Source organism: Eubalaena glacialis, chromosome 1 (assembly GCF_028564815.1).
Source record: "Eubalaena glacialis isolate mEubGla1 chromosome 1, mEubGla1.1.hap2.+ XY, whole genome shotgun sequence".
Taxonomy (NCBI): Eukaryota; Metazoa; Chordata; class Mammalia; order Artiodactyla; family Balaenidae; genus Eubalaena; species Eubalaena glacialis.
Window position 1 is genome coordinate 230,901,736 of NC_083716.1, and position 24,981 is coordinate 230,926,716.

Here is a 24,981-nt window from a genome sequence, read left to right on the forward strand (position 1 = left end):
CCCTGTTGATTGCTACCTTTGCTGCGCAGAAGCTTTTTAGTTTGATATAGTCCCACTTTATTTCTGCTTTTGTTGCCTGTGCTTTTGTTGTTGTATCATTGCCAAGACCAATTTTATGAAGGTTTTCCCCTATATTTTCTTTCAGGAGTTTTATAGTTTCAGGTGTTAGGTTTAAGTCTTTAATGCACTTCGTGTTGTTTTTTGTCAATTGTGTAAGATAATATAAATGGCCAACAGGTATATAAAAAGGTGCTCAACATCACTAATCATCAGGGAAATGAAAAGCAAAACCGCAAGGAGATATCACCTCACAACTGTTAAGATGGCCATAATAAAACGAAACAAAACAAAACAGAAAATAGCACGTGTTGTTGAGGATGTGGAAAAATGGGAACCTTCATACACTGTTAGTGGGAATGTAAAAGGCTGCAGCTGCTACGTAAAACATAAAAAAAGTATAGAGATTCCTCAAAAATTAAAAATAGAATTACCGTATGATCTATAATCCCACTTCTGAGTATTTATCCAAAAGAATTGAAAATAAGATCTCACAGAGATATTTGCATTCCCATGTTCATTGTGGCATGATTGACAATAGCCAAGAGGTAGAAACAACCTAAATGTCCCTCAACAGATGAATGGATAGAGAAAATGTGATATGATATATACATACAATGGAATATTATTCAGTCTTTAAAAAGAAGGAAATCCTGTCATATGCTATAACATGGATGAACCTTGAGGTCATGTACTAATTGAAATAAGCCAGTCACAGAAGGACAAATGCTTCATGGTTCCACTCATATGAGGGATCTCAAGTAGTTAAATTCATAGGGGCAGAATGGAATGGTGGTATATATGTCAATATATACACTAATATGTATAAAATGGATAACTAATAAGAACCTGCTGTATAAAAAAATTAAATTCAAAAATTAAATTCAAAAATAAATAAATAAATAAAAGAAAAAAGAAAAGAATAGAATGGTGGTTCCTGGGGTGGAGGAGAGGGGAAATGGGGAGTTGTCGTTGAATGGATATAGAGCTTCAGTTACGCAAAACGAAAACGTTCCACAAATCTGTTGTACGACAATGTGCATGTAGTTAACAATACTGTACTGTACACTTAAAAATTTGTTAACAGGATAGATTTCATGTTATTTGGTTTTTATCATTATTTTTATTTTTATTTTTTTGGCCGTGCCGCATGGCTTGCGGGATCTTAGTTCTCTGAACAGGGATCGAACCCGTGTCGACAGCAGTGAAAGCATGGAGTCATAACCACTGGACCGCCACGGAATTCCCCTTATCACAATTTTTAGAATATATACACACACACACATAGAGTTAAGTCTCTTTTGCCTTCTTCTCAGTGTGCAACAAGGATCACCAGCAGCATCTTTTTGATCGTTTTGCCCTCCCAGCAGATCTTTCAAAAATCAACTTGGAAGGATAATATATAACCCTACAAGCATCTTCGACCTCTGAATTGTGGTGTTATTTATACAGACAAAAATCAAAAGCAAATTTCTTGAAATCTTCCACAATTGTTTTTGTTTTTTGAAAACAGTATCATCATCCTTTTCCACTAGCAGCATAAAAAGCAAGTGAGGAAGTTATTTTACAGAGATAATTAAGCTGACGAGGTTCTTCTTCCTTGGGGGAAAAAAATTAAAGGTTTCATATTCTAAAAGTGTTTCTTCAGAGACGGTAACATTTAAATGTCTTTATGGAAATGTCAAGACACCCTTTACACTGCCAAAGAACCTAAATCGGACTGTTTGAAGAAAAAGGAATCTCTTCCAAAACAGAAGGCTTCTGTGAAAATGAGACTGCCACCCCCTGCTGGTAATTAATTCGGACAAACAAATTAGCTCAGGGCAGCCCAGGGTCTAGAAAAACTAAGCTAGTCCAAAGAATTATTTTAAAATAAAATCAAAGATCAGAAGGGTGGGATCAGAGTAGCCCCTTCTGGGGCACTGATTTTTATCACCAGTGTTCTGATCTTTGCAGGACTTGATCCTGAATATTCGGCTCCAATCACTTCCTTAGCCTTGAGAGAACAAAGCAACCAACTGGATGTGGGGAGTGAGAAAGAGAGGTTAAGACGGCTGCCATGTCTAGAATGTGTGAGTAGATGATGCTGCCGTGAACACAACTATGACCAAAGGAATAACAGGTTTTAGAGGAAGTTGACCAGTTGGATTTTGGACATGTTTAACTTGGGGCTCACGTAGCCAGGTCCACGTGGCAGTTGGGAAAATGAGCTTGAATAGCATAGAAACAGCACTTTGGGAGCTAGAGATGCCTGGAAGTGATGTTGAAGTTTTCATCAAAGAAGAACATGGAGAGGAAAAAAGAGACCAAGGTCGGATCTACGTGGATGGGCAGAGGGACAGCAAGAAGCCCAATCGGGACTCTGGGCAGGGATGGAGGAAGGAGGGGGGAACCCCAAGGGGTGTGGTCATGGAAGCCAAGAGAGGACAGCAAGCCGGGGAGGGCTGGTTAACAGTGTCAAAGGCTCTAAGAGCAAGAAAGACAACTGGATAGGAGATCAGGAAGCCACTGAAGACCCTCAAAACCCTGGCTCTCAATGGGGGCTGTACTGCCCTTTAGAGGCTGTTTTGGAAATTGGGGAGTAGGAGGGATTGCTTATCATAATGACTGGAGGATTCTACTAGAATTTGGTGGGTGGGGGCCAGAGATATTAAACACCTTGAAACATCTGGGATTCCCCTGCACAAGTGATGGCCTGGCACCCTTCACAACTTTGGACTGTTCCACTGGCCATTCGTGTAGGCAAAACCCTGTTCACAACTTTCAAGGCCTAGAACCTAACTGCTTTACATGTACAACAGTTTTTAAGATATACTGAGTTTTCCTGGAAGATATATACGTATATGTATTGATATACTGGGTAAATCAAGAGAAGATTGTACTAAGAGTTGTTCCCCATTTTGGAATATCACTTTATAAGAGCAATAGCTCTTAAGGAATTTAAGTCACCAGTAAAGCACACCTATATCAGCAAACAAAACAAAATAGAATAAAAATCATCTCTTTGGATAATTTTCTAAAAACACTATCCAAAATACCTTCCCCTAACAGTTACTCATTACAACACTCAATTGATTTCCATCATAACACTTATAAGGGTCTGAAATCATATTAACTTTGTTCTCTATCAATTATTATTTCTCTTCCTCCACTAGAATATAAGCTTGAAGGCAGAGGCTATGACTGCAGAGTTCTCAGATGTACCTGCAGTATTTGGTACAGAAAGAATGCTTAAATGATAGCTCTTGAATCAGCACCCAAAATGCCACTGATTAAATCAATACACATTTAAGATATGCCTATGATGTGCCAGAAGCTTCCAGGTACTGTGATTACAAAACTAAATGGCAAGGTCTCCAACCACAAGGGGTTTATTGTCCAGTAGCACGTGAGTGGTGTCTGCTTCATAACAGGCCCTTTACCTGTGTTAACTTGTTTAACCCTCGTGACAACCCAAAATGATAATCATGGCTAGTCCCAATTTAAAGATGAGGAATTAAGAGTCAGAGAGGTACATACTGGCCAGAATGGCCATCACTAAAAAGTCTACAAATAACAAACACTGGAGAGGATGTGGAGAAAAGAGAACCCTCCTACACTGTTGGTGGGAATATAAGTTGGTGCAGCCACTGTGGAAAACAGCATGGAGGTTCCTCAAAAAACTGAAAATAGAGTTGCCATATGATCCAGCAATCCCACTCCTGTGCATATATCCAGACAAAACTACAATTCAAAAAGATACACCCACCCCTATGTGTGTAGCAGCACTATTCACAACAGCCAAGACACGGAAGCAACCTAAATGTCCATCAACAGATGAATGGATAAAGAAGATGTGGTACATATATAACATGGAATACTACTCAGCCATAAAAAAGAATGAAATAATGCCATTTGCAGCAACATGGATGGACTCAGAGATTATCATACTAAGTGAAGTCAGTCAGAGAAAGACAAATATCATATGATATCACTTATATGTGGAATCTAAAATATGACACAGGGGCTTCCCCGGTGGTGCAGTGGTTAAGAATCCACCTGCCAATGCAGGGGATACGGGTTCGATCCCTGGCCCGGGAAGATCCCACATGCTGTGGAGCAACTAAGCCCGTGAGCCGCAACTACTGAGTCTGCACTCTAGAGCCCGCGAGTCACAACTACTGAGCCTGCATGCAACAACTACTGAAGCCCGCATGCCTAGAGCCCACGCTCCACAACAAGAGAAGCCACCCAATGAGAAGCCTGCGCACCGCAACGAAGAGTAGGTCCTACTCGCCACAACTAGAGAAAGCCCGTGCGCGGCAACGAAGACCCAACGCAGCCAAAAATAAATAAAATAAATAAATTTAAAAATAAAGTAAAATATGACACAAATGAACCTATCTATGAAACAGAAACAGACTCACAGACATAGAGAACAGACTTGTGGGTGCTAAGAGGGAGGGGGGTGGGGGAGGGATGGATTAGGAGGTTGGGATTAGCAGATGCAAACTAGTATATATAGAATGGGTAGACAACAAGGTCCTACTGTACAGCACAGGGAACTCTATTCAATATCCTGTGATAAACCGTAATGGAAAAGAATACAAAAAAGAATGCATGTATATGTATAACAGATCCATCTGCTGTACAACAGAAATTAATACAACATTGTAAATCAACTATACTTCAATTAAAAAATGCAAAATATATGTTCACAATGTTAAAAAAAAAAAAAAGAGTCAGAGAGGTAAAGAAACTTGCTCTAAGGCCCCACTGTCAATCCTACAGTCTTCCCACTTTCCCAAGCTGCCCCCAAAATAGATTACTTAGTGTATTAGTCTGCTAGGGCCGCCATAACAAAATACTATAGACAGGGTGACTTAAACAACAGAAATTTATTCTCATACAGTTCCGGAGGCAGGAAGTCCCAGACCAAGATGTCAGCAAGTTTGGTTTCTCCTGAGGCCTCTCCTTGGCTTGCAGACGCTGCCTTCTCACTATGTCCTCACATATGTCCTTTTCTCTGTGGCCACACCTCCCCAATGTCTCTTCCTCATCTTATATGGTCATATGACACCAGTCATATAGGATTACAGCCTCATACTTATAACCTCATTGAAGCTTAATTACCTCTTTAAAGGCCCTATCTCCAAATACAGTTATATCGGGGAACTAGGGCTTCAACATATGAATGGGGGGTGGGGGACATAATTCAGTCCATAACACCCAGAATCAGGATTTGTCAACCATGACACTATCAACATTTTGGAGCAGGTCATTACGGTTGGGAGCTGTCCTGTGCGTTGCAGGATGTCCAGCAGCATCTCTGGCCTCTACACCCACTAGATTGCTGTAGCACCACCCCTTCCTCCTTGTGACAAACAAAAACATCTCCAGATATCACTGTATGTCCCCTAGAGAACAAAACCCCCCTTTTGAGAACCACTGTCTTAGATCAATTTCTATAGCATGACTGCAACCTGAGAAGTTTTAAAGACGTGCAGGTTTGAAACTGCTGCTGTGCAGAGTGAGAGTGAATTCATCAAGAAAAAGGATTTGGGGGCAAAACTGAGGGGTCAGTCTGCAATCGTGGGTTTGATGTAATATACCAGTCCGTGGGGTGACTCTCTCCAGCAGTGCGATCCTGCAGAAGCAAACAGGCGCTCTGTTCAACTGGGGTTGGAAACATGCTAGATGGCAATGGGATAAAGAGAGGAGAGAGGATGGAGAACCCGCCTGGTGATTTTTAAGCTACCAAGAACCCTGTCGAATGTCCTGCCATTAGGATGGGACTCATCTGTGTCCTCCTGGGAAGACCGATGTCCACCATGATTGACCGACTCAGCAAAGGCGCAGTGAGCCCAAACGGCTCACCCCCCACCGGTGCAGGCCGAACTCAAGGCCAGAGTGAATTTGAAGTGTTTCAGGGTTTTTGTTTGTTTGTTTGTTTTGCTTTCAGGTCAGACTGAAGTGAGTGGGGAGATGGGGGGGTGGTTCCTTGTTCCTTTAGGGACGTGTTGGAATTCAAAGGCTGTTTCCCCAACATTTCAGGTTGAACGGACAAAATGTGAAAACGCAGGACCCCCTGATTCAAGTCTAGGCCAGTCCCCAGGAGATCAAATTGTCAAAGACGTGGGCAAAGAGAAAATAATCCTATTCTATTAATATGATTGTCTGTGAGCTTTCAAATTCTGCCTAAACTCACTGACTGCCGTAGAGCCAGCCCCTCAGCACTGTGGAAGGTCAGGCAATGCATTCACTTCACTGTGCAGGGAAATTTGTTTCAAGGGAAACCGTGTGTGTGCACAGGTGCGTGCGTGCGTGTGTGTGATTCTCTCTCTTTGCTGGTACATTCACAGTAAGAATCTTTTAAAAACAGAAAAAAGGTAGGCAAGAATCCCGGCTTACATTAATCCTATCAGGAGTTGAAATGCTCTGTTCTAAACAGACCTGCTGATAACTGATATCTTACAGACTTCAGTGGAGTAATTATGCTCCTGTTGCACACACACACACACACACACACACACACTAAAGAAAGAATCAGTGAACATGAAGGAAGTTGAATAAGTAAATACAGAGCATTAGTTGGTGTGTGGCAGACAGTGGTGCTGATGTTGCTTCTTTCTTTTACTCCCTAATTTCTTTCCCTTTCATTGTAGGGGCTCCTGGGCCACAGAGAAAGTAGATGTGAGAAGACCCAGATCAGTCAATGTTTCCATAGTTGTGGTTCTTACAAACATTCAGCTGGAAACGACTATATATTGAGGTTAAAGTTTTAGATTCTCCAACCTCACTAGTATTTATGTTATTGAGCCATCTACAAATTTCTGTCTCCTTCCCTGGGCTTCTGAAGGAATGGATAATGAAGAGAGAGCTCGAAATCGTATCCTAACTGTTCGTGCAGTGAGTTTATATTCTCCATCACTTCGAAGACCTGCTGCCTTTAATAGGCATGTAGTGAAGGTCAGTGATTCTCTGGGACTCCTGTTTGCCTCCACTTTCTTTAACTCAAGAAATAGTTATTAAATGCCTACTATGTGCCAGGCACTGTGTTAATCACCAGAGCTCTACGACTTTGTGAAAACAGACAATGCCTCTCTACTAAGGGCCTTTAAAGGAGAAAGACACCAAACAGTCATCCGAATACATGTAAAATCAGAATTGGGTGAGTGTGAGCAATGGGGAGCCTGGGGTCCCAGGAGGAAGGAGGAGCAGGAGAGCTGACCTTGGCTGAGCTCCAGGGAGGCTGCCCAGAGGAAGGGACAGGGGGCTGAGAGGCGAGGGGTCTGTAGGCATCAATGAGGTGGGAGGAGGGATGAGAAAACTCAAGGCAGGCAACCAGCATGTGCAGAAGTCCCATGGTGAGGGTGCATGGCTCGGGCTCCTTCTGAAGATGGGCTAAGCCGACTGAAGAGCAAAGGGCAGAGAAGAAACTAGAGGCAGGCAGGTTCCAGATGAGGTGGTACCTTTCACGGAGAGTGTGTGTGTGTGTGTGTGTGTGTGTGTGCGTGCTGGGGTGGGGGCATTAAATGACAAAATCAGATTTGTATTTCAGAATGATTACTCCAGTCGCCGTTTGGAAAATGGGGGAAAGACCTGAAAGAATCTACGTGGAGAAACCAGTTAAGAGGCTACTGCAATAGTTCCCGGAAAAACATGGCTGGAATGAGGATGGTGGCGGTGCCAGCTAGAGGATGCGTGTCAAGAGCCATTTAAAAAATACTAGAAACAATAAATGCTGGAGAGGGTGTGGAGAAAAGGGAACACTCTTGCACTGTTGGTGGGAATGTAAATTGATACAGCCACTATGGAGAACAGTATGGAGCTTCCTTAAAAAACTACAAATAGAACTACCATACGACCCAGCAATCCCACTACTGGGCATATACCCTGAGAAAACCATAATTCAAAAAGAGTCATGTACCAAAATGTTCATTGCAGCTCTATTTACAATAGCCAGGACATGGAAGCAACCTAAGTGTCCATCAACAGATGAATGGATAAAGAAGATGTGGCACATATATACAATGGAATATTACTCAGCCATAAAAAGAAACGAAATGGAGTTATTTGTAGTGAGGTGGATGGAGTTAGAGTCTGTCATACAGAGTGAAGTAAGTCAGAAAGAGAAAAACAAATACAGTATGCTAACACATATATATGGAATCTAAGGAAAAAAAAAAAAAAAGGTCATGAAGAACCTAGTGGCAAGACGGGAATAAAGACACAGACCTACTAGAGAATGGACTTGAGGATATGGGGAGGGGGAAAGTGGCATGGACATATATACACTACCAAACGTAAAATAGATAACTAGTGGGAAGCAGCCGCATAGCACAGGGAGATCAGCTCTGTGCTTTGTGACCACCTAGAGGTGTGGGATAGGGAAGGCGGGAGGGAGGGAGATGCAAGAGGGAAGAGATATGGGAACATATGTATATGTATAACTGATTCACTTTGTTATAAAGCAGAAACTAACACACAATTGTAAAGCAATTATACTTCAATAAAGATGTTAAAAAAAAAAAGAGAGGGAGAAAGAAGAAGAAAAAAAATAAATAAAAAATAAATAAAACAGCATTATTTGGTAAAGAATAGGAGGTGAAGGGTGAGGAAGGTTGAGGGTGAGTCTAGGTTCCTGGCTTGTTTTAGCCAGAGATGCTGCAGTGCCTTTCAGAAGGAACGGAGGAATTGACATTTATGGAGTCTCCTTCTTCTGCTCTAGGCACTTGCAAATGCAACAGAATCTCATTAACAGGAGGGGGCTAGGGATGGGGGATGGGATGGAAAGGAGTGAGGAACCACTTTCTAGACTTAGATCTTCCTTAAACAAAAGGACTTAACATTTTCTCCCAGGAAAACAGAAGCCATTTGAAGAAAAAAACTTCAGTTCATTCGAACAAGTATTTGCTGAATTCTGGCCATGTTGCTAAGCACTGAACAAGGTGCTGGGGAGATGTCTTATGTTGTAGTTCAGAAAGAAAGGTTATAGGGTAGAAGACACAAGAAGTCACAGAGGGAGAAGTGGTGGAGGAGGAAGCAGAGAGGGAGGCATGGATGGGAGGAGAGAGAGAGGGACGGAGCAGGAACCCACAAGTATCAAGAGGGAGACAGGAGGAAAAGACAGAGAGGGAGACACCTAAAGAGATAAGACAGAGAGAAAGAGAAACTGGTCCAGAACGTGACGGAATTACAAAGGGCAGACAGAGGGTCCACCAACACTGTGGGTCACCTGCAGAGCTACATCACCACCTGGTGTGATGACCTTGGGCACTGCTCTTGGAGGGTCACTAAAATGGTGGGGCATGGGGAGGGGGTCGATTTGAGAGTTTGAGAGACTTTGGGACACTGTAGGATTCTTGCTTCTCAAGTTATCTTTTACTCAAATAAAACGTACTTGACACCATTTTCTTTTCACTGAACTCTTGTGTAACCTCCAGTGTTGACAGTGTTTATAGGCAGAGAGCTCTGGGCCATTGAGGTATCACTGGCTCAGGGCCATCGAGGTACCACTGGCTCAGGGCCATCGGGGCACTAGTGGCAACAAAGGTCCCTTAGGAAAGGAGGGGCTCCTGCCCCCCTCAGGAGGACATGCACTTGGCATTGAACATGAGGCTGGTAACAGAAGGCAAGCATCTAGCACAAAGCGGGCCGCACAGTAAGTACCTTAAAAATGTGATATGTGGTCTCCCGGTCTGCTGACCTCAAAGCAAACCTGATTTAAAAAGACAACGTGGGTACTTTAATCCTGAAATAGGTGCCCTGCCTCGAGTATACAGCAAAGGCGCTGAGCTACATCACCCCAAAGGGCACCATTATCCCGAGTCACTGCTTCACGTGGGCAGCGAAGACCACTTCCGGGAAAAACTCAAGTAGCACCAGCCCTGAACTTCCATGATTAATTAGCTCCGCTTTCACCAGTGAGAAGTTCAAACACCTGAATTTTCCTATGTATGAAACAAAAGTCTGTTTATATTGGGCTTTTAAAAAACCTACTCTTCTCCCTTTCCTCAGCCTCATCTCCGGAGACTTACCTCTGTGCTGGATCCGGTTTCCTGCTTGGCAGTCAAACTTTGACTCACTGCTCAGTCTTTGATCCCAAACTGTGTTTTCTCTTTAACAACTGTCTGTTCTCTTCTCATTTCCTTAGCACACAGGTGGCTGAATTTAGGAGATGCCAGTCACAGTGGGTGAGGTGAATTTGCTAGGAAAAGTGGAATCATAGGGCAAAATAACCTTTGCATGCATAAATACGGAAAGTGGTTCTTTTCCTTACAAATGCCTGATTTGTACAAATACAAATAAAAACGCCTGGAAAAATGTATTCCAAAATTGACAGTGGTTTTTGTTGGGCAATGAAACTGAGGGATTGTTTTTTGTATTTTAAATACGCCAGTTCACTTTTTCTAATTTTCCACAATAGAAATATGTTATTTACTTGTGTAACACAAAGGGATAATATAGATACTTTATGGGTATTTTATGTGTAGTATCACAACTCCAAACCAGGTTGCTGATGACCAAGGGAAATGATAACTGTACTCTGTGTCTAACACTTGATGGGACAGTAGGAGAACTGGTCAGATTAGGAAAAGTCTGACTTTATTAAGGGTTTTTTTTTTTTTAAGTGGAGGGGAAGGAGATGAGGGCATTCTCATAGTGTATAGAGGGAAAAATCCAGTCTGCTTAGAAGAGGACACTTTTTGAGACACGAGGGCTAGCCATCATAACAATATATAAATGGTGACTATATAAATACACTAAATGTATGGTAGAAAAGCAAACAACCACTACTCTGAGTTAGTCCTTACAAATAGCTAGCATTCTCCTGAACAAATGAAAGAATGTACTGTAGATGACACGGCTGAATTGGGACTATGCTCATGAAGGGCCTCAGAAGTCCAGAGAACTCAGCAGTGAACCCACTTAAACAGAAGCTCTTGCATATCTAAAGGCGTTTTAACCTTAAACTTGTCCATCATCTTGGGAATGATTGTAACTGTGTAGATCTAAACATTTCTAGAAGTTTCCTCTTGGATCTGCCTTTAGAACTAGGTCACAAACTAGTCACACGAAAAAATCAATCTCTTCATAATTTTTTAGCCTTGTCTTATGAATGTCTTTTTTGGCCATTCATGATGCTTTTGGCCACTAGAGGGTGGATTCTACCTATGATCTACATCAGCTAAAGGGAAAAAAATGTTACTCGGGAGGTTAACGAAAAGGGAAATGTGTTTTACAAAAGGGAAATATATGGCACGAGAGGATGCAAATACTTAAAGAAGAAATATTGTTTCCTTTAATAAGAAAGCTTAACATTCATCTATTTCTCTATAGTTTACAAATTCACCGATGTGCCCTATAAACATACAGTGGCTACAGTTAAAATTATCCGTGATAAAGTAGCCTATTTTTCTCACTGACTCGCTATAAAAATTATTTTTTAAAATGTAAATGCTTGTAATACCATGGCTAAAGCACCAGGATTCAAGATTAAATGTAACAAGATAGTATTTTCAACTTGATTTTCAAGATTATTGCGGTATGTGTGTTTAGTTATAAACAGTAAGTAAATTATTTTAATGGCATAATCTTATAACCTCATTGATTATCTAGGATGTTTATAAACACATGTAAAAATGACTTGGCTTGTAGTTGAGTTGAGGTGGAGGGTGAGGAGATCTGGAAAAGAAAAAGTAGGCATAAAGCCCTCACATTCTAGAGGTTTTTAGTATGAAACAAACACACCAAGATGGACACGGGGCCCAGCACAGGCAACAGATGGGTGACAGGGCAAAATCAAAGAGAAGGGTTCTAATAGGCACTTTGGAAAGAAAATAAAACCTAGATGACTATTTTCACGCAAGTATATATGCTAACAAAGAGGAATTTTAAAAGGTTAAAGTACAGGAAAGTTTTTTAAATGTTTTATTCCTTTTAATTTATTTCACAAACTACGGTTAAATTTGATTTTAGTTTGCCACTCACCCAGTGATCACAACATATTCTTTCGCGCCGTTTGCCCTCATGAGGGCGTGTGTCTGTGTTCATCACACTAGACCAGTGGTCCACACAGTGTGGTCCCCAGACCACCAGCATCAGCATCACCTGGGAACTTGTTAGAAATGCAAGTTCGCAGGCCACACCCAAGACCTATTGAATCAGAAACTCTGCAGGTGGGGTCCGGAGCTCTGAGATTTAATAAGCCCTCTACCTGATTCTGATCAGCACACTCAAGTTTAAGAATACCTAAGTTATAGAATAGCAATGCACACAACATCTCCCACCAACTTCTGATTCTCAAAAATGCAAGGAAATGGTAAGAGTTACGTATGGCAAGGGCTAGATATGGCACGGTAGTGCTTTGTAATAGCCATGGCCTCCCCTCAGCATATCAATAAACCAACCATAAAACACACAGTCAGAACATGCACCAGTCATAGAAATAAACCAAGAGTGAAACGTGCAGTCAAATAACCTGCCAGCCACAGACACGGAGACTAAACAAAATTACACTCTTCTTGGGATTTGCTTCAGGGAAGAAAGTGATGCAAAGAAATCCCAAACCAACAGCAGATGCCAAATTTGAAAAGGAAGGCCAAAATGAGGGAAGGTGATAAGGGTACAGAAGTGGCAAACATTTATAATTTCTCACTGTGTGACTGGGAGTCATCTATACCTATTCAGGAGGAGAGATAAGTCTAAATTCAGATTAGTGAGCACAATTTTTTCCCACATCCTCTTATGCAGCTTCCTTGACCCATGGGAACAACATTTTAGCTGAAAAGAACACGATCAGAAAATGGCAGACAGAACTCATAGAAACAGAGTAGAATGATGGTTGCCAGGGGCTGGGGTGGGGAAAACGGGGAGATGTTGGTCAAAGGTACAAACTTCCAGTTATAAGATGAATACATTCTGAGGACCTAATGTACAGCATGGCAATTATAGTTAATAATACTGTATTATATACCTCAAAGTTGCTAAGCATGTAGACCTTAAATGTTCTCACCACAAAAAAGAAACAGTAATTAGGAAGGTGTTAACTAGCACTCTGGAAGTGATCATTCTGCAATATACACATGTATCAAATCAACACTCTGTACACCTTAAACTTAAACAAGTTATATGTCAATTAAATTTCAGTAAAGCTGAAAACAATTTTTAATTTAAAAATTTTAAGAAAATGGCAATCTACAAAGATTTTTATGAACCCAAAATTGGGAAAACATGATCTGACAAAGTTGTGCTGTTTCTAGTGATAAAATGCAGTCTCATGGAGACACAGTTTGGTACCAAGGTGTTTGTGTGATGGAAAACAAAACTTGTGATTGGCATTTTTCCAGAAAATTCTGGTGCATGGACTCTGCAATGCAGACCGTAGATTTTTTTCCCCAGGTATATTTACTTTCACCCTCATATCACTGGGGACATTCAAAGAGACAATGTAACGGTGCAATCTTCTAACTCTCTATTATCAGTCATTGCCATTCTCAAGTAAACATGCTGAATCCTAAAGATCGTTAAACACTATGGAAATGCGTCATAGTCATTCAAGAGTATTTTCAGAAGCACACACCTCCCACTTGGCCGCCATCCCCAAGGGCTGTAAACTCATAAGGGCCGAAGCTGACTCTTAGAGTTAGGACTTTAGCTAAAGAACTTCATGGAGAAAATTCACCACCAGAACTGTACCTCGAGGCAACCAGATTACAAAGAAAATTTCAAAATGTAAATAAATTGGAGTCAGAACTCAATAATTTTAGTAAATACTCAATTCTATTCCTATTGCCTCTACTGAATGAATATTAAGGATGCCTAATAATAATAAGGCATTTATTCATTTAGGAGGTCAAAAAGCCATGGAAAATCAAAGTTCTGGACATCAGAGCTATCTCAGACAGAGAACTAAAAATCAAAAGTCAAATATGAAGAGGAAAGATTATTACACTCGCCCATTCAACGATTTTTTTCATAGCTAGCAAATTCAATTTTATTTTTAAAAACTCTTTATCTACCACCTGCATATCTTTTGGAACACAGATTGTGTGTTCTGAACCCTGGCATGTTTCTAGACTGCCTCCCCTTCAGAAATACATAAATATTTGAAACCATTACTATGAAAAGAATAAAGTCAAGAGGCAAAACAGTCCCAAGACAGTGTTACTTTCAAAAATTATTTGAGATTATCTGCACCTCTGTTCCTCTTTGAAGCAAACATAAATTTTGTGATTTTTTTTCTATTGGGAAATTTGATATTTTCAAACATATAAAAGCTCTGTGGAAGAGCAGTTTCTTTAATTAGGTGCATCCAGCAGACATCAGGTCAAGTGAAATCATACGTTTCAGTTACAGGTAGCCCTCAGCATCAATTGTGAAGCCGCTGAATCTGCAGTGAAACAAAACCAGAAGTGGCTCACCTACCTACGAGCAGTTCAATTTCTTTGGAAGTCAAAGTCGTGCTGCTCTGTGCTGGGAAGTCAGAAACTATTGCTCAAAAGTCACTCGGACCACAATCAAGGCCACTCCTCAAGCATGGCTTTGAGGTGTCCTCTTGGAGCCCTGAAATTCGGTCCTACTCAGTTCTAAGCACAAAGCCCTTTCCATCACACCTGGTATGAGAGGCAAGGCACGCCAAATTTCAATTCTCAATTTCCAAATTCCCAGACATTCTCAGCAAGCCAAAAAATGTTAGCAATCGGATCATAATAACTTCCAACCACAACGCAAGAGTCAATGGCTCAGTTACAAAACAGTTTTAAACAAGTCCCCATCTGACTTCCATGGCCAAGAGCTTGATAAGAATTTCCTGAACTTATGTGTTGGCAGTGCTTCAAACAGAGCCATCCTCAGAAACGCACTGGTTAGGGATGTAAGCTGTTATCAGCTGCCACTTCCGACTTCCATTCCAGGTAAGAAGATGTAAAGTGATTTCTGCCGTCCTCGCAGACCATGCCAATTCCTACCGCCAGGAGGTAAATCTCATACCTTTTCAACAAGAGTTCAGCCAAGAATGCATTCTGAATGATTTGAATTTGAAGTGCTGCTGTGGGGGCAGAAATCCCTCCTAATTAAAGGCCAGTTCATTAACACTTTCATCCATATGGATTAGGCATTTACAGCAAGGTTAAATAGACTGTGGATAGATTTTTAATGTCAAGAATCTCATCAAAATTCCTTATGCGGCACCAGCAAGTGCCCTTCACTCATTAGCACTGTCCTTCCCGCCCTCGTATTAATCCCTCAGGTCACTAGCCTAAATTAGAAGGCAAATATCACAAAGTCTCCCTGAACACGCCCCGAAATTAGAATCGAAACAAAATGGTGAGGAAGAACGGCCGCAGGGGTAATTGTGAACACCACTAGGACAGGTCCCTTAGTGTCTGGCCGTCTGGGCAAGTCTGACTCGGCTCCTCGCCCCTGGGCAATGTCTCCCCCACCCCCACCCCCCGCCCCCATCCTGCCCTCCCAGGAACTTCCATGGCTCGGCCTTCCCCAGAGACCCTCCCAGTCCCAGCGGCCTCCTCCAACCTCTTCCGTTGCTGCCTCCAGCCCCCGCCTTAGTGCAAGAATTCCCTAACACTCTCACCAATCTTTCCCCTTTCGGTGTATACTCTCGCCCCATCTATCTTAATAGTTCCCTTGACTTTCTCTAGCACCCACACACCAGGAACTCCATCCTTACCTCCCTGGTGTCAGGCTCAGGCCCCAATGCCAGTCGCAAATAACAACTATTTACTGGCATATCCGCTTGGTTGGCCTGCCATTCCCAAAGGCCTTCTGCACGTTTCCCTGTTTCTCTGAGTTACCCAAGTTAAAGCCTCAGCAATACCTTTGACTCTATGCTCACCTCTGGTCCCTGCAGTCAACTGACAACCAAACTCAGATGATTCCACTCCTCAAACAGATTTCAGGTCCGTCCTTCCAATTCCCACCGCCGTAAGTTCAAGACCTCACTTCCACTCGCCTGAGCTTTCTGACTGATCTCCTGTCTCATCATCTTTTCTTGACTGTAATATCTAATTCTATCAAAATTATCTTTCTGAAAGTCACCCAATCTTTCTTGAAATCACCCAATTCCATCAAAATAATCTTTCAAAAACATAGATCCGCTCACATACACTGCTAATGCAAAATGTTTCCAAGTCTTCATTTCCTGAACTCCTTAGCACCTAGATTCACCCCAATCTGCCCCAATCAGCATTTGCAGCCTTACTGCCCATCACTGCATCCAGTGGATCTTATCCTGCAGCCAACTGGATCTCCTGTTCTCTGAACTCCCCCCCCAACCCTACCTAGGACTTTTGTTCCATAGCAACCTTCCCCCATGTATAAATCCAAACAACATTTCAGTTTCCAATTCACTGGAAATTCTAACTGAACTATTGTTAATATGAAACTTCAATCAGTTGGAACACTCAGTATTTTGAGCATTTTACTCAGTTAAGTCCTGCCAATGCTCTCAAACCAAAGGCCACCAGGGACAAAACTGTAGTTGATGCAGTTGGGTTTCTTACTCATTGCAGCAAGGGGAATCTCGGGGTGCCTCAGTCAGAGGGTGTTAGACGGGGCTTATTATAGGATTTGAACTCTGGTTGGGTGATTTGGGAAGGAGTCACTCTGGATGCTGTCAGGAAGCAGGAGAAATTCTATGCTTGAGTATTGCAATGAATCTTGTCTATGGGTGGGAGTAGGCTAGAGCAAGGCTAAAGCTGTAACTGGTGAACAAGCAGCTGGTCCTCATTTTATTTGCAATCAAGGGGGATGTTTGGTATTTTGTGGGTTGCATGGTGACCTTGTTTTTATCTGTACTTAGACAAAATTATGACACGGTCTTGTTTGTCTCACTTTATCATGGCCTATGCGTGACCGTGTCTGAGGTCAGTGTTCAGTGTGGGTGTTTACGTCTTTATGTCCAACAGGAGACACCACAGCCCAGCTGTGATCGCCAGGTCAGCTCCTAACAACTCCAAGGCCTGCTTGTAAGTGTCCAACAAGCCCCCAGATGTCAGGACCTGACATCTTTCTCAATTCTTCGTGTCTCAATTCTCTTCTCTTTCTCAATTCTTCTCTTTCTCAATTCTTAGTGTCATCATGATGTCAATGTAGAGATTTAAACGTTTTCTTAGGTGAAGTACAGATTATGAAGAGTTGCTACAGCTGCAGCGAGGTAGACCGGATTCTATCTGGGTTCCCAATGGGGAGGGCAGTTATCGTATTTCAAAATATAACAGAGGAAGGGCATGATAATAGGATTAGGATGTGGAGAATGGAGGCAATATATTCTATAAAAGCAATGATACTCAAGAACAATATGATATACAGATCGGGACCCTCCTAGAGCATGTTAAACACAAGAAGTGACTTCATCCTAGTAAACCTGGTAAGGTTTCCTAGTTAATAAAACACGAAAATTATCCACTGTACTTATCCAAGAATCTAAATGCAATTAGGTATTCATTATCAAGCTAAATGTTTTCATACCATTGTAGGTGTACGTTTTTCTTTACTGCTGTTAACTTGCTATTTAAATCCTGACCATGAAGTCTTATCTTAGATTCTGTTTCCAGCAGACACTATCAGAGTGCTGACATTGCTAAGTCTGAGTCTAACAGAAGGAAGCAATGCCAACTGTGTCTTTTAGGCCATCCCGACCAGACATGCAGCCATATGGAAGGACGTCAAAAATAGAGAAAACAGTACCTGAGATTCTTATAAATAGAATTTCCTTTAAAAAAATTCACTTGGAAAAAGTCTAAACATCCTTTCTTTAATAGTCTGGATGGTCTAATTGAGTTGCCAGCCCTATGATGGAGGAGAATCAGCAGAGATACATAGACAGCAACTTGTCCCAGGTCTACCCTATGACAGCTGATAAGCATCTAAAGTTATTCATGAAAACAAAAAAAGAAAACTGTTATTTGTATTTCCGTGTAAAAATCCTCTAATGCCTTATACTATAAACGCCTTAAATAGTGACTTAAGGCACACTCTGTAATGGCAAGTTTCATTCAATTCAACAAACAAGGTTAGAGTAATAACTCAGGTGTATCAGGCAGGGGCCAAGACCAGTGAACTCAGGCAAACCACTTCCCTTCTTACCAGAGATTCCTTCCAGGACTGGTCGGCACCCAAATGGCACCTCCAGATGCCACCACTGCTTTGAGAACATATGAGACATCATCTTCTACCTTCAGGGGCAACAGCAGGTCCCAGGCGACTCCAGGCACTGTGGCCCTGCTTCCCACAGTGTTTGTTGGACTCCCAAGTTCTCACTTTCTCCAGTCCTTGGGAGATTTTAATTTGTAATTTTTTTAGAGTACATGTGGCCTATCACTTAACACTGTCACTGAAAGATAACATTTCAGTGGTTACTCACTGCTGACATTTTATTATCTACTACTAAAATCCCATCAGAACTCCCTAGCCTGATAAGCTATAAATGAGGTTTGAAAATAAAGCACCTGGCAAATCTGATTTGCTGTCATCCAAATGGCATTTTGTCAGATGGGAGCTAATTATCAACCTGACATGATTTCAATCTGCTGCCATTTTATGCAAGGGGCCTGCTTGCTCTCTATAAAGAAGATCAGGCTTGCCACTCTTCAGCAAGACACCCAATTTCACCTACACTCATGAGATTCTTCTATTATGCAAACTAGTGGTAAAGCAATTACATGCTCCGAAAGATTAAGACTAGAAATTTCGCATTCATAGAATTGTCATTTTCACCTCTTAGAATGTAAATTCTTGCCAGATGTTAAGATGCCTTTTTTATTTCACACAATGTCACCTAATGATCTGAGGAAGCAACCCCTCTAAAAGCAATTTTATCTCCCAACTTTGATAAGAGAGCTTTGACAGAGCTTCAGGGCTCTACCCCGGGGGACTGCCTACTAAATGCAGGCATCCAGGAACGGAACACACATTTCTTCAGGCTTTTCAAGGCTCCTTAGAGGCTGGGCATTGGCTTTACCAAGCTAAATGCTCCAAATGGACATGAATGCTGAACCTTCATTCATGTCCATTTGGAGCATTTAGCTTGGTAAAGCCAATGCCCAGCCTCTAAGGAGCCTTGAAAAGCCTGAAGAACAGAGAACAGCAGAGGGGAAAGAGGAACTTCAACAGGAGACACGTCACCCTTTTGGCTTAAGGAAAAGTGTCGGAATCTCCATGGATAGAAAGAAACAATCACGCTTACTACTCCATGAGAGGAAATGTACTGCGTGTCTCTCATCTAACGCTCTTACACACAACAGAAGATCATGGCCAGCAGGAAGACATGGTCAGTAACTTGTCCCAGGTCTAGTCTGTGACCCCAACTGCAGCTGAACGCAAGAGCATCTAAGACATTATTAGTGAAAGTAAACACCGAGGCCCAGAAATGCCCTGTAAATTCCTACAGTGACAGTCAACGAGCGGGGATCTCATGGGTCCTTCCTCCCACCCTCAGTTACTGCTCCCTGGGCGGACAGAGAGACAGTAGGCAGCATATTTTCTACTCAGGACCATGTAAGCATCTGCACACATGCTGACAGACTCTACTTGATATTACTAAAAAGCCACATGTATCTTTAAATAACTACATCCCATTTCAGGTTTTAAAAATACACCAACTAAATATCAGGGCAAGTTTAATATGTTTAAGAACGGAAGTCAGAGGAGAAGGGGAGGAGGAACAAAGCCGCCTCCCGGTCCTGTGACATGTGATTCTTCCCTTTGGGCTCACTGAGGGAACCAGGACTCCCAGGAGACATGTGTGGAGGATGCTCTGAGGTTCTGCTCCAGATGGTGGCCAAGGGGACTATTATTACCCTGTGTGTCATGACATCCAGAGCAGGGCGTTGGGAGCAGCGTGCTCATGAGTCATGACATGAGGAAGACTGTTCTCCCGGGGCAAGTGCAGCTTATTTCATCTGCAAACACAAAGTGGTCTTGGGGCCCCACTTTCCCAACAGGCAAGGGCATCGCACTGCCCGGGCTCCTCCTCAGTTCCCGGATGCCATGGCACGTGCCTGCAAGGCACATGGAAGAACACTGGCCCCCAAGGGGGCAGCGGCTCCCATCTCCCAGGGGAGGACGGGTGTACATGCAGAAAAGTGTCCTCGTGTCATGTGTAGGGTTGAAGAAACTCCTTCCCCACGAGGTTTATGCAAAACCCCCAAATGTTACTGGGATGGTTAATTTCACGCGTCAACTTGGCTAAGCCACAGGACCCGAATATTTGGTCAAACACCAGTCTAGATGTTGTAGTGAAGGTAGTTTTTAGATGAGATTAGCATTTACGTCAGTAGGCTTTGATTAAATCCATTACCCTCCAGAATGTGGGTGGGCCTCATCCAATCGGTTGAAGGTCTTAAGACCAAAGACTGAGGTTTCCCGAGGAAGGAGGAATTCAGGCTCAAAACTGTAATGTAGACTCCTTGCCTGAGCTGCCAGGCTGCCAGCTTGCACTACATTTTGAACTTGCCGGTCCTCACAACTGCCTGAGTCAATTCCTTAAAATCGAGCTAGTTCTCTCCCTCCCTCTCCGCCTCTCTCTCCCTCTCTCTCTCTCTCTCTCTCTTCCGTTTCTCTGGAGAATCCTGCTAATGCAATTACCAGGTAGATTCAACAGCCCCATCCCCTCTGCATTTTAGAACAGAAAGGAAAGGGGCACTTGGCAAAATATCAATCCCATGACTGTTTAGAAAACCAGAGAATTAAAACGTCTACATGAAAGAGGCTTTTCAATACCCTTCAAATGCTTAGTTGCTTTTCCCACTCACCCCTTTAGGTGACTCATGAGTATGAGATGTGCCCCTTGAGAGTTCCAGACGAGGCACAGGACAGTGGAACCAGTGCACCTGGGTTGGAATCTGGACTCAGCCCCTGAGTGGGTGTGTGGCCACCAACACGTGACTGAAGCAGGAATGAGGCATTTCATACCTCGGGGAGATGCGGCTCAACAATATCCACCTGGCAGAAGGGCACTAAAAGGACCAGAGATGTGAGGCGCACAGCTCAGAACCTAGAAAGATTAAGCTCACTAAATGGTAGCTTATTGTTATACAGAAGTTACTAATAAAACACACTTCCTCCTACCCCTCAACGGGGAGAGAGACACACACAAGGATAATTCATATAATGTTTTAAAGACCAGGAAAGGGATATTGTGGCTGATTGTGGGAACTCAGAGGAAGGAAAGCTGATTCAGCCCCAGAAGGGGAAGTTTGCAGGTGAGATGGGGTGACAGGGGAGCTGGCACCCCAGGTGGAGGGCGCTGCCTGGGCAGAACCAGGAGTTAAGCAAACCAGGGGACTGGCCAGCCATACTGATGCGCCAGAGACGGGGGGCAGGGGGGATCATCGTGCTGAGAAACATTCTAAAGAGCCAGATCCTGCAAGGATGCAGACGCGGGCAGCACAGAAACCAGAGGAAAGGGGGAGCTGCCCCGTGTGCGTTTTCTCAGACCACACCAGGAGGCTGTGCGGACACAAACTTTAACGAGTAACCACTCCGACTTCTGAGCGTCAAAACTTTCAAAATAAACAATCAGCGATACCAATACGGAAGAACATTTGGAAAGTAAATGATGGAACTTTTGAACATTTACACAGGAAGTCACAGGTCCTCTAACACGGACTGTGCCCCGAGTAAGAATTTTAAAAGATGATAAAATTCTGAATGGACTGCATTCTGCTTTGCATGCACATTAAAATGAAAAACGTTCCGTTAACCTCAGAACCTAGTCATAAAAGACATGTAATACAGTAAAAGCTCTGGAGTGACCTATAGTCAATTGTCCAAAATAATTAAGCTGTTACAAGATTAAGCCTGTTTTTAATTTTCTTCGTTTTGCTTACTTGTATTTTCTTCTCTTTCTACAATGACTGTGAAATGCTCATGAAAAGGGGAAAGGGTGTTTTTCAAAGCCCTGCCTAGGCGAAGTCTAAAAAGAAAGGGTGTCATACATGAGTGGGGTTCACTTAGACGAAAGGTAAACCCATACAGCGACCCAACCTGTGCTCAGATGCAGAAGTTAAAAGGCTTTGAGATTGGGGAAAGAAAGGACTTCCGGTCCATGCATCGTACCCACCTGGGTCACAGAGGCATTTATAGCTGGTGCCCACGCTGCGGCATGTGCCATGGGAGCAGGGGCTGAGCGCACAGAAGTCCACGAGCTGCGCGCAGGCTGGGCCCGTGAAGCCCGCGCTGCAGCTGCAGCCGAAGTGCAGGCCGTCGGCGTAGCAGGTCCCGTTGTTCTGGCAGGGCCCCGAGGCGCATGGGTCCACCTTCTCCTCGCAGGCAGAGCCCAGGTAGCCTGCGGGAAGATGCAGAAGCGGGGAGGGGTAAAAAAATCAAACCGCATTACACTTAATAACCAAGAAACTGGGGCTGCTGTTCCTAACTCTTCTCCATTGTGAATTGATTAATGCACAACCCAACAAGGTGGGTTTACTTAGCTTTGGTAACCGGGGGTTAAATTATGAAGCCCTGTGCTTCCATTTTGGTTGAAATACAAAACATATGATTGCTTAGATGTACAGATGGACAGGGACATACATATATTTGTATGTATACATGTGCATGTGTGTATGTATAGACTAGAAAGATGCCAAAAATAAATTAATGGTGATTCAGGAAGGTGGGATTGGGGTCAGTGGAGGGATTTCACCTCCTATTTAATACACATTGCTGGGGGAATTTATTCCTTACTTTGTTTTAATAGATAAAGATATAATCCTGAATTTAAAAACTAAAACCCATACAAAATAGTAAACAATGACAAAATCTTTCTCCCATCTTTCTCCCTTTGTCCCTCACTCCCTTCTATAGAAGCACTCACTGTTAGCAGTTTCTTGAATACATGCTTTTCAAAAATGTGGTTATTGTAATGAAAAACGAACTGTGGTGCAGTCATGCAATGCAATACTATTTGGCAACAAAAAGGAATTAAGTTCTGACATGTGCTCCAACATGGATGAACCTAAAAAACATATGCTAAGTGAAAGAAGCCAAATACAAAAGACCATATATTGCATAATTCCATTTATAAGGAATGTCCAGAAGAAGTAAATCTATAGATATAGAGAATAGATAAGTAGATGCCTGGGGCTGCTGTGGAAAAGAGAAATTGACCAAAAATGGGCATGAAGGGTCTGCTAGGGTTGACGTAATGTCCTAAGATTGGATTGTGAATTGTGGTGATGGCTGCACAACTCTGTATATTTACTAAAAAGCACTGAATTGTACTCTTAAAATGCATGAAATTTATGATACGTAAATGGTACCTCAGTAAGGGTTTAATTTTTTAAAATTTTAAATGTACTTCTTGTGCAGCTGATTTTTATTTTGTTTTGTGTATGCGTTTCAGTATTCCTCAATTTAAAAAACCATACATACTCTTACTGTATAGCACAGGGAACCATATTAAATATCTTATAATGAACTATGATAGAAAAGAATCTGAAATATATATATAACTAAATCATTTTGCTGTACAACAGAAACTAACACAACATTGTAAATCAACTATACTTCAATTTAAAAATTTTTTTAATTATACAGACATATATACGTGAATCTATAGGTCTGTGTGTTCAAGTAAGTCTTTAACAATACTTTGGTAAAACCTATTCTTTTAATATTTTAAGAGCAGTTTGAAAATTAAATGAAGACTATTCAAGTTTTAGAAACAAATTTAAATAATTTTACTCATATACAGTTCTTATTCCAATATTCTACTTCGCTTTTCTTATCTAGATTTAAATTTATATTAACCATCTTCACACAGAACTCTCAGCAATATTGGTAATTTTTGTTGTTCAGGACACAGTGAATATATAAAACAAAAAAAAATAGTTCCCAGACTTTATCTAAAGCATCACTCATAAATTGGCATAATCAACTTGATATTTTTCTGTACAGAAATAGAAAATTTTTTAAAAAATCCAATGTTATTCAACATCTTATAAACTTCTCTGTAGCTTTGACATTTTAAATATCATACTAAAAATGTACCACACAATCAGTTTTAATAACACTTGAATTCTCCAAAGAGTCCCTTTGCAGCCAAGAGTGGTATGTAACTCCGTCCTTCATGAGATGTATTCCATCTTACTTTGAATGAAAAGAACATACTTAAACACATTTCACCCTATGACAAACTGAACAACCAAGGCAAGTCCTGACCTCTCTCATCTTCTACTACCTCACCCCAAAAACAGGGCTGAAATTATTTTCTTCATAAAGTTGTTGTGGGTTCTAAATGACATATATCAAAATTCCTAGAACAGTTCCCCGGTCCAATGCTGAATGAATGAATGAATGAATGAATGAAAGAACAATGGTAATAATAAAAGCAACAGCTGACATCCACTAGGGGCTGAGATGCACCAGACAGTTCTAAGCCTTCACATGCATTATTTCATTTAGCCCTGGGGTAATTGCATGATACAAGAACTATTAGTAGCCCCATTTTACAGATGAGATGATGATGACAGAGAAATATGAGGTATCCTGTTCAAGTCTACTTAGCTAGTGGGTGGCAGAGCTAGGATACAAGGCCCAAGCTCTTAATTCTCCACTATACTGCACAGAAGAGAAGTCAGTAACGCCCAATTAAGAAAATGTTATGATGTGTAAACATAACCAGGACTTGTGTTTCTATTCTGCTTGGATATTGGTGAAAGAAGAAATAAGAGACTTACCAATCAAGTCAAAATAAAGGAAAAATGAATTTTAGGAAACTAATCACTCTACATTCACGTTGATATACTCGGTTACAAATATTAATATGATCCACACAGAATACTCCAAGTTGAAAGAATGGTGGATAAAAAGGTGAGGAGATGTGAAGGATCATGACTCTGGGGAGAGCCAATATTTCAATAAGGCCAAGAGGAGATGGAAAGCAAGCATAAATGAGGGCACTGGTCAGAGGCCAGATCATGAACA

General features: G+C 41.9%; 1 protein-coding gene across 1 annotated transcript in view; it reads right to left on the reverse strand.

Moving 5' to 3' along the window:
• Nucleotides 1–24,981, reverse strand: part of DNER (delta/notch like EGF repeat containing) — a 323,611-nt gene that overhangs the window by 50,822 nt on the left and 247,808 nt on the right. The window contains exon 8 of the mRNA XM_061205679.1: nt 22,121–22,345. Within this exon, the coding sequence (XP_061061662.1) occupies nt 22,121–22,345 (225 nt within the window). The remainder of the gene's footprint in view (nt 1–22,120; nt 22,346–24,981) is intronic.